This window comes from Brachycentrus maculatus, unplaced genomic scaffold (genome assembly GCF_059751285.1).
Source record: "Brachycentrus maculatus isolate JH-2025_06_01 unplaced genomic scaffold, ASM5975128v1 h1tg000150l, whole genome shotgun sequence".
NCBI classification, from domain to species: Eukaryota; Metazoa; Arthropoda; class Insecta; order Trichoptera; family Brachycentridae; genus Brachycentrus; species Brachycentrus maculatus.
In genome coordinates this window covers 137,331-148,100 of record NW_028280903.1, presented here as the reverse complement: position 1 = coordinate 148,100, position 10,770 = coordinate 137,331, and the positions used below count along the sequence as shown (strand labels likewise).

General features: G+C 32.7%; 1 protein-coding gene across 1 annotated transcript; it reads right to left on the bottom strand.

Moving 5' to 3' along the window:
- Positions 1 to 356: 356 nt before the first annotated feature.
- Gr21a (Gustatory receptor 21a) lies at positions 357 to 8,996 on the bottom strand. The gene is made up of 8 exons (XM_088261174.1): positions 8,963 to 8,996; positions 7,892 to 7,990; positions 6,989 to 7,161; positions 4,200 to 4,399; positions 2,950 to 3,095; positions 2,283 to 2,479; positions 1,453 to 1,614; positions 357 to 476 (listed from the first exon to the last, which is right to left on the bottom strand). The coding sequence occupies exons 1-8, from the start codon at positions 8,994 to 8,996 to the stop codon at positions 357 to 359; spliced, it is 1,131 nt and encodes a 376-aa protein (XP_088117300.1).
- Positions 8,997 to 10,770: the final 1,774 nt, after the last annotated feature.

The window sequence follows — 10,770 nt, the reverse complement described above, 5'->3', positions numbered from 1 at the left end:
GTTTTAACCACTTTTTTATTATTAGTACACTTTAACCAACCGGTTTCGACAAGAACCTTGTCATTATCAGGGTTTATTAAATTCTAAAACATTAAAATACTCATAGTTAATTACATTCCCTTACCAAAAACTTCCACACACTCCGTACACCATATGAAATATGATATATCATGTTTTCATATGGTGTACGGAGTGATGATGATGAAGTTTATAAAATGTGCCACAAAGTATCTGCGAAAAACATTCAAGAAATGAACAACTAAGGTTACCAAAATATCAAATTAATAATTTTTTATTTTTTTTTTCAATGTGCAGTATTGGGTCCTGAATAACAATCTTTTGAAACATGGTTGTCATCATTGTCCAACTGTCACATTCTGCGGCGTCATGGTACTGTTGCTTCTTCCTCCTTGTCTCAGCAAAGTTAACTTGAACTGCATCAACACTACCAAGTATGTTGCGATGAAGGATATATTCTGAAATGAGAAAACAATTAAAATGTCACTGGGCAAACATGAGATTCGTACACATCATCATATAATTATATTGAAATATTCATAGCGCCACAAGATGAAAAACACAAATACATCAAACAAAATCAAACATGCATATATGTACCACATTTCATCAAAGAATCTTTGAATATTTTACAAAAAACGCTCCGTAACCTCCTCCCGTTATCCATAAAGTAATTAATGAGAAAACTGTTTATAACTAACTAGTCACCATGCCGCTTCTCCGTAGGAGGAAGGCAGAGAGAATAGAAAATCACACCTCTACACACACCTCAAATATTCTTCGCCTCTTCCGCATTCTTGCATCTCTTCATACATACTCGCCGATCATTCCGACTCCTGAACTGTCCAATTTCAAGTATTTGAAATACTTGATCATGTCAAATTTTCCTCAGTCTTCCTCTGCTTCCATTTCCAACTACATTCACCTCATATATTTGTTTTACTGTTCTATCCTTACTCATTTGTTCCACATGTCCCAACCATCTGAAAACGCCTTTCTTAATTTTATCAATAATGGTCATCTCAGCTTAATTTCTTCCCTTATTTTACCATTCAAAGACCTTTATAGATCATTATGCCGTATATTCGTCTGAGAGATTCCATTTTGACTGCATATGGTCTACTTTTATCCTTCTTTAGCCAATTTCATGCTTCACTTCCATACATTAAGGTTGGTACCAGGACTGGACAGTAGTTAACTGCAGTGAACTATTTATAAAAAAGCTAATAATAGGATAATGAAGTTAAAATAATTAAAATGCATTGTGTCTTTCGCCAATGTCAGCTATGATTGCAAAACAAATGATAGATGATCAATTTATCAAACAAGTATTGTATAATGTGTCCTCGGAACGGGAAAACCCAGTTAGGGCTTATTATTGTAAATGAAAAATTGTATTTTTGCACATGATGAAATTGATAAAATTTTATTTACTGATGTGAAGAGTTCTCGGTTGATATTGGTGTAGCCATCGAGGTTCATGATTGGTGGATTCTTCGCAATGGCTACTAGGAACATTTCGATTTCACGTTGAGTGCTGTGGTCCACTAAAGATAGGTTGACGTTTAACAGTCTCTCTTGAAACTCTAATCCCACCTGTAATAAATATTTATAAACACGTATCAAATATTGTTATTAACCAGTTTCTAGTCTAGCACGAGTGTGACTCGAGCAACGAGTTTGTACTGTATTGACGAGTAAATCGTATTCCGACTTATGAGTAGTGATTTGCCCGAACCAAATGTATTGTTGTATTTGTTTTTATTGACTAACCCGAGCGGTGTTTTGTCAGTCTTACTTTCTCTTGCTAGTGACGATTTCCTGCAGCGACAATATTTATGTTTATTTATTCTTAATCTTAATGTTAATCCCGTGGTTCTGTCCGTTTGGGGTATCGACTGCTAGCTATCTCTTCACCTTTTTCGGGGGTCTACATCCTACATGATTTCCTCAAAGTGCGATATGTGGAAGTCTGTCTTCTGACATCCTGTTATGTGCTCATTCCAGTTTCGTCTCCATTGTCATCCCCACCTCATGATATCTTCCGGCTTACATGTGCTTATGCGGTTTCGCAACTTGTTTCCGGTTATAGATCGGAGCTATCTCAGAGGTTCGAAGTCGAGATTTTGTTTCAGAAGTATCTGGCCTTGCCTCGATTCCAAATGTGGCTAATATAATTAATCGATGCCAATATAAATTAATCCAGATTTGTGAACAAAGATTTAAACAAACTCAAAATATTGTGAATAAATTTTTCTGTTTACCCTCTTTGATGCGTGGTAGGCTTCATTGCATATTATAAACAGCAGTCCCATACAGTAACCTCCGAGCACAAATAGTCCAATTTCTTTGTAACTGAGTCCATGCTCCAGGATCTCTGATAGTGACCCATAAATGGATACTATCGTTGTGAAAAAAATGACCAAGCAGTAGATTCCATACATATTCGAGTACGCTCGACCTGTTCAAAGAAACCTATATTAATACTTCACAAATTTCTTGACTGATGGCACCACAATCAGTTATATTTCTAAATTTATTGCATATATACAGGTTTCAAAAATTGATGCAGTGTGGTTGTTCAATAATGAGTATAATTGGGAATGTTACACGCTTAAGCCAATCAAATGCCAGGTCGTAAGCCCTGGGATGCTCAGACTTCCATCTTCTTTCATATAAAAAGAATGATAAATATTTCATATCAAATTGAGACACCTGTAATACTGATTAGGTATTAACAGATGACTCTGGATGTTATCTTAGTTAATGCAAAGTTGTGAGAAAATGTCAAAGCAATCGGTGAATAACTTTAAGGAAATTTAAGATTTAAAACATTTACTTTTTTGTATATACAAATTTTAATATAGATTATTACTAAACTTGTCAATATTATCAATGCTCAATTTTTTCTAAATTATCTGAGGTACAAACCAAGTTGCTGCATCATATGCGAAAGGTCCACCCATAGATGGCGATATTCGGCTAATTTCTTCGAAGGATGATCGCTCAGAAGTGCCTTATGTAAATTACGAGCCAAGCCTCTGGATGCAGTCCCGAAAGCATTGCAATTGATATACCTGTAAAGATATTATTTAAAAAAAAATACTACATCAATATATCAACTTCTTTTATTGAATATAAATACCTGGGTATTAACAAGGATTACAACCGCTCATTGGCTGATTTAAGTGATTACTTTAAACCTGTATAATATTTACTATTCTACCCATGAACGACAAGTACTTTACTAGATTTATAGTATCCACTGACACTTTGTGATGAAATTGCATTTTAATATATTATTAGATTAAAACCAATATTTTTAGCTTTTCCACTTTATTTTTATTTGACCAGCGACCGGGTTTCGTCGTTACCGACATCTCTACACATCCGACATCATCGACCAGTCTGATGATGTCGGTAACGACGAAACCCGGTCGCTGGTCAAATAAAAATAAAGTGGAAAAGCTAAAAATATTGGTTTTAATCTAATAATATATTAAGTACTTTACTATAATTTTAATGTTGTACACATGCTTAAGTGATGACACTGTTTATGATTTTGATAAAAATTGGAAAAGGTGAAAATTTAAGGATATACGACTACTACTCCTACTCGCCATTTCTTCACAGGGGTGGGTAGAGAAGATAGAACGCCACACACTTCTGTCCTGACACACACTCCTCGCTTCCTTCATATTCATACATCTAGTCATACATGCCCTTCCTAGATATAAATATTCTTGCACCAGTTCCAGGGATTATGTACGATCATCTTGCATTCTGTTATGTCTTTCTCTCTTTCATATACCATGACCTTCGACTTACTTCCATTTATTGCCAGATCATTTTCCATACATGCATCATACATTTTTGACACTATTATTAGCAAACTGTACGGCGTTATCCGCATACAGCAAGCAACTAACAAACGTATTCGTCGTTCTTGCTTCGATTCCTATAATTTCAATCTCTTTCATACTATGGTCCATATACAGATTAAACAACCATGGTGACATTACATATCTTTGATTATTACTCATCTATTTTAGAATTTGTGGACTGATTTTTGAGATTTGAGATTTGTAATATAATTTTATTAAGTAATTTTAATAAGTTACCACAGATTTTAGTAAAGTATTTTAGTAATTCACAAATGAATGTTAGTTGCTAGGGCATACCATAGGGAGCAGAATCCATTGAGCATTGCCACGATGTGGTAGTAGGCGCATGTGTGCCAAAGTGTGAAGTCGGGTTGGAGAAAGTATTGTGCCATTATGATTACGGCACTCAACATCCAACAGAAAAAGCATAGTATCCAAGTCAGCACATACAAGTTAGGGAATACAATTGGCTCCCCTGTGATCCTTAAGTATTTCAACTGAAAAAAATATGTTGTGTTAGTACAGGTTTTTCACTTCAAGTTGGACGTTTTACAAACTAAATTGGTCACCGTACAAGTCAAATTGGACGCCTAACAAATCAAATTAAACGTTTAATAAATCAAATTAAATGTTTACCAAATCAAATAGGACGTTTAACAAACCAAATTTGACGGATTAAAAATCAAATTGGACGCCTTACTAATCAAATTGGACCCCTTACAAATCAAATTGGACGTTTTACACAACAATTTTGATGGTATATTGTATTTTTTTTTTAAGTTATAATTTTTCTAAATATATTAATATTAGTACTATATGTACCGTCAGTGTGAATAACCTGCCCACATATTTTATTCTTAGCAAGTGCGTTAGTCGTCAAGATTGCAAGCCTGCGCGGAGCGCTGTCATAGTATGTACTCGCGATGTATACACTAAGTTTTCAGACAAGGTTTTCGATACTAGGCACTTTCAATCATGAGTTCGAATGGAAATATATTTCTAAAAATACTAACTTTTTTGTAAAATACAACATAACGTCTAATTTGTTTTGTAAAATATCCAATTTGAATTGTAAGGCGTCTATATTGAAGTAAAAAATCCGAACACTGCTAATATGTACGAGTTCTCAATACGCTAAAAAAAACATATTATATCTGGCGGCATTTATTATTTTTTAAAAAAAATGAAAAAAGGGTAATTTTTAAGCCCCCAGGCGCATGACTCGTACACTGCACCGAGCTGAAAGCTGCCACTGGGTTATCTAAATTATATGTACAACCGATATTATCTACGTATGTCATATCTACGTTACGTGCTTATATATTCGTGATAACATTGGTATATATATCAGGGGTGGCCAAAGCGTTGGCTGGTCGACCTCTTTACTATTTCTAGTCGCTCGTCTGACTTGTATTATACAATATGAAAACTTTCCGAAATATATTATACAATGTCATGTTGCCAACGTGCTCTATGTATGACATTATAATAAAAGTTTATATGTACAGTGGAACCCCGGAAATCCGAACTAATTGGGGATGTGGCCTGTTCTGATTTGGAAAACTTCGGATTAGCTGAAAAAATTGTAATACTGCACCTGTGTGTGTCCTTTTTGTGTTTTTCTTGTTCATTCGGCTCTAAATGTTAATGAAGAATTAAATTATGTTGTTTTTTTTAGGTAGATGAACATTATTTGAAACTATTTACATTACAATCTAATACATATTACAGTATTTGAGTAACAATAGACGAATTTACCTGAATTTGCTAAGGTTTTTAAAAAAGTCTATTTTAAAAAACTATGAAATACTCCTTTATAAATTGAGTGGAGTCGGAATTGATTACTGACTTAAAATTTTCTTTTCAAATATCGTCAACATTTGTCTTCTATTGACTGTTTACATCCAAAACTTTTTTCACATATTCTGGTGTCCCACAAGGTTCAAATCTTAGTCCCCTTTTCTTCCTAATTTTTATCAATGACTTTGTCAATGAATTCTCGCATTCTAAAGTTTTACTTTTTGCTGATGACTTAAAATTATTTCTTGAGATAGTCTGTCTGAATGACTGTCTTCTCCTTCAGGCCAATTTGAATTCTATATTTGAATGTGGAAGAAGGAACAAACTTGAATTCAATATTTCAAAGTATTTTGTCTTATCATATACGCGCGAATAAACATTATCTTATTTAAAATGTATTTCAGTAATATCTGTGTTTTTATTGTCCGCCTCCGTATTGTGATGGCTAGTGTGTTTGGCTACCAAGCTGGAGGTCCGTGTTCAATTCCCTGGGGGAACAAAATAAATCTAAAAGTTTTTTTTCAGTCAAAAAATTATTTTAAACCCTGAACTGATCACCTTTTTTCATTCTTTCATTCAGTAGTCACCTATAATTTTTAAAAATAGGTCGCACGCAGTGATTGAAAATTTGGCCATCCCTGTCGTATATGAATTATTTGTAGGTATGTATATGATATTAAGTTTTGGTAGAAGGTTTACATATTGAATTCAATTTAAGCACCATTCAATTTGCTTCCATTGTTTAAACCCGATGGATGGTATGCTAAACAAATCAAGTGTTAGAATTACAAACCTTACTAACGTTCCTCTGTCGTAGTACAGAGAACTAGCTCAAAGTCGTTTAACTTGATTAGGTAGTTTAATTTATTTGTTTTCCTTGTTTATAGACTAGAGACTAGATGCAAGCACATGGATACTAGATTCAGCTAAATTGAACGGGTTAATTGACATAAACCCGTTCATAATATTACATAATATTCTAACTCAACTCGTCAATCCAATAAAATTGTTATAAATTCCTATACAGTGTCAGTTCGCTAATCAAACGTAGATCATGCAATGGGTCGTTCGGATTAGCGAATCGTTGGGATACTGAATATTTTGAGAAAAGAGAGAGAGAAAAAAAGAATGTTTGGTTTATGAAAATGCTCTTTATTTTACATTTTTATTTAGGTCTTCTTCAAGCTATTACCCGCACTGCAATGGTGCATAGAGTTATGAAGGAAAAAAAATTATCCCCTAAAAAATGGCTAGCGAATCAATTAAAGGAAATATTTTTTTCTCACCTGGTAATGGGTCCACATGTTTTTGAAAATGGCCACCTGGGGTCCGTGACGCCACGAAGCCACCGGAAGGAGGAAGTGTGGTATCAGAATACTTAGGAAGATCACATTGTAAATTACTTCATCAAAACGCTTATCGGAACTTTGCAAGAACAGTGCCAAGCGGTCTTTTCCAACTGAAAGCAAGGAAAAATGGCAACGATTTTGCGAAAGTGAAACTACTTTGGCGGCGATTCGATAACCGATAAAAGGATGAGAACTACGAGCGAAATTTCAAGGACGCGTCACATTTATTGAGACATGTCTGATAAATAATAATAAATTCTGGTTTCGTCCCCTCTGCCTTCAACCCTTTTAATCTCAGAAGGTATTAATGAGGCCGTGATTTTTCCAACAAAAATAAAACCTAAAAAAAGTATACTATAAAAAACTAACTCTCATATATAATATTTTTTTGTTTGTTTTTTTAGAATGGTTAGATTTTTCAATATATTTATGTAAATTATGTAATTACGAATTATTTCGTCCTCCTAAGGACTTAAAACGTCTAGGGGACACTTGGGGATATTCACTAACACAGAATTCATTCCATCGGAGACCACCAGAGAGGTCACATGTCTGTTCACACCCGATTAAAAAAATGTAAATTGATTTTTTTGTTTTCGTTTTTTTTTGGAATATGTGTATAAAAAAGGCATATGGAAAAATATTTTTTGACTTCTTAACTTTCATTTAAAAAAAAAACATAATTATTTCAAAGAAAAATTACCTACGTAAAATGCTACCTGGATTTAGAAAAAAAATATGTTGCGACTTAACAAATACTGGGCCTTAAAATATCTACGTAGTGGATGTGTAATTCTAAGTTAAATATATTATTTTAACAACTAAATAAAAAAATCTTACCCTTAACAACGACTATGCTCTCGAGACTCCATATAAAATAGGCCCAGAATGTTGCAGTAGAAATCCATTTATAAGTAGTTCTTTTTTGTGTTTGTTCTTCTATTAGGGTTGAAAAAACATTATTAAACAAATGAATATGTAGATCATGGTTATATTTTCCAATGTCCTATATTTATAATCTTAAGATCCAAAAAATCCGGCTGCCAGTAGTAAATTTTCGTAAGGTTTTCATGATCATTATTTTTGTTTTTGTTACTTAAAACCTTTAAAAGTATTCTGACATTTCTACACGAATTTTCAGGATAGTTACAGAAATTTGTCGTTGAAAGTCTGTGACTAAAATAAATTAGATATCTAAGTGGTGAAATAAGGCTTGAAAAAGTGATTAAATTATGCATCATAATCTGACCCAATCCATGGGTCACCGCATCGCGAATGTGAATTTTCATATCACTGCAGGTTTCCTTTTTTAAATGAACTTTTTGTGCATTCATTTGTTTTTGTGCATAAATTAATTTGTGCATATGTTTAATATCGATAGTTTAACGTTACGTTATCCGTATCAATATTTATACAATTCACATGAAAAATAAATTATTTAGTAAATCTTCTTTTTAATTTTTTAATTCTAAAAAAAACATTTACGATGAGTATTTTTTTTTAAATATCACGCTGAATATCGCCATGAATTTGTTGCTTATTTATGTGACGTCATATCCGCTTTAAAAAAAACAAAAATGTTTATGCTCTACAACTTATCTAAGAAGTGTGTTTTTTTATTAATAAATTGACCAATCGTTATTGAATGAAATTAGTTCAAGATCTCTTTTAAAATTGTTACCAGTATTAGCCCAAAAAGTCATTAGATTATAACAAATTTACATCTTTTCCCACCATTATATTTCACCTGTGACCGGGTTTAATCCGTACCGTCATTTCTCTCGATTTGTGCGATGTGTATTCAATTTACTGTATATATTTTTTCTGTATTAAATCTTATGATTTATGCCTACAAAGTGACTTATTGAAAAGCCAAAGCACCTTATTTTTTATTTAAAAAAAAACATTTACCCGGAGCAACTCTCATAATGGGCATAATTCCCATAAGCTGAAATAGCGTCAGCAAGCTCTTCGTAGTGTGATAAAAGCTATCGTGCTTATCCAGCAATATTCCATCTTGTTCTGTCACATGTTGCGTCATGTAAGGGTGGGTTATGGCTGAAAAAATATAAAATCGGTGTCTAAAAAGGAGACTCGTTTTTCTAATATATGTTATTTCAATTAAAAATATGTAATATATGGTGGAAAGAATGATAATGATAAAGAAAGGAAAGTGAATGCTGGGAACAGAGTAAATGATATAATGAAAGTTAAAATAAACAAAACCTTTGTTTTTTCCCCTTCTTTACGGCCGTAGGCAATTTGTACATTATAAATAAAAAACATGTAATAATTGTTGTATAAAATAAAAGGTAATCTTTTTCAAGTATATTAAACAAGGATGAACATATCAGACAAGGAATTTTACATCAGCCTGAAGTATTGTAATTATTCTTGCTTTATAGTTAGCAAGTGACATGTGCCAGATATTGTAATGGTCCGCGAAATTAATTCATTATTTTACAAATTTTATCGTTCACCTAGTTTATTGGTTTTATAGATTATAAAACCAATAAACTTAAAAACTTTATATTGTAGTTTATTCACTACAGATGAAGATGCGTATTATGATGAAAATATCTAAGTCTGGGTATTCATAAGATTTTTACAACCAGTCACTGGCTGTTTTTAGCTATTATTATTAAAGTATTTACACCAGTGAAACATTCACCATTCTAATCATGATTGACAATTACATTTTTACTTTTTAATTTGTTTTAAATGCTAGTAATTTTAGTTTATAACCATTCACAAAGATTTTTGTCTACCGGTTTGTATCTTCGTCAATATAATTACTACATCAGCGTGCAAACGATGCTACACGTCAGTAATATAATATTTTGCGCATTTATAAGCATGAGAATAATGCTATGGTAATGATGTACAGTATTGTTTACCCGCCGTTGTAATGATTGTCCTGACGAAGAGATGGGTACGTCTCAAAACCGGTAGACAAACATCTCGGTGAATGATTATATATGTGTATATTACTAACAATACTAATATTTTTGTAAAAAAAGCAAAAATTACTTTGTACAAATTAATGCTTTAAATATTAAAAATATTTACAATCACATTAGGTACTTAAATTTCTAAAGGTTGTATACTCGTATATGTAGCATATGACAACACACAACGTATTTTTCTACATATTTTAGAACAGAACTAGATTGAGATAGTGACAGTGCACAGCAGAGTCCTGGTTCAATTTTGATGTAAAGAAAGTAAAGAATGGAGTTGGAAAAAAACGGACGAAAGTAGACTGAATGCAGTCGAAATCCGATCAAAAACATTCAAATGTGCAATAATAAATGAAAATCTTATCTTACTAGAAACATCGCCGCCGTTTTGAAAGTTTTTACTATCGTTTATTCTTTTCTGATTTTCAAAAAACTGCTTTTGGTTTGGATTTCGAGCGAAAAAGTTATGCTTGGGATCCATTTTTTTAAAAGGGTTATTCAAAGGGTCGAAACAAAATAGTAAAACGAGAAGAATTATTGGCGTCCTTTGTGTTTGAAAAACTATATTGGAATAAAGCTTGTACTTAAAAATGTGTATCAATTTCTAAAAGGTAGTTCTGTATTCATGAAGCTTCACAATGCGCGACCTTATAATTTTATTACACACGTTACTCGCTACTTAGGCGAGCTATAATAAAATATTTATTTACTTTCGAAGAATGTTACGTAGTTTAACCGTTTACGACCCCCTTGCGTATA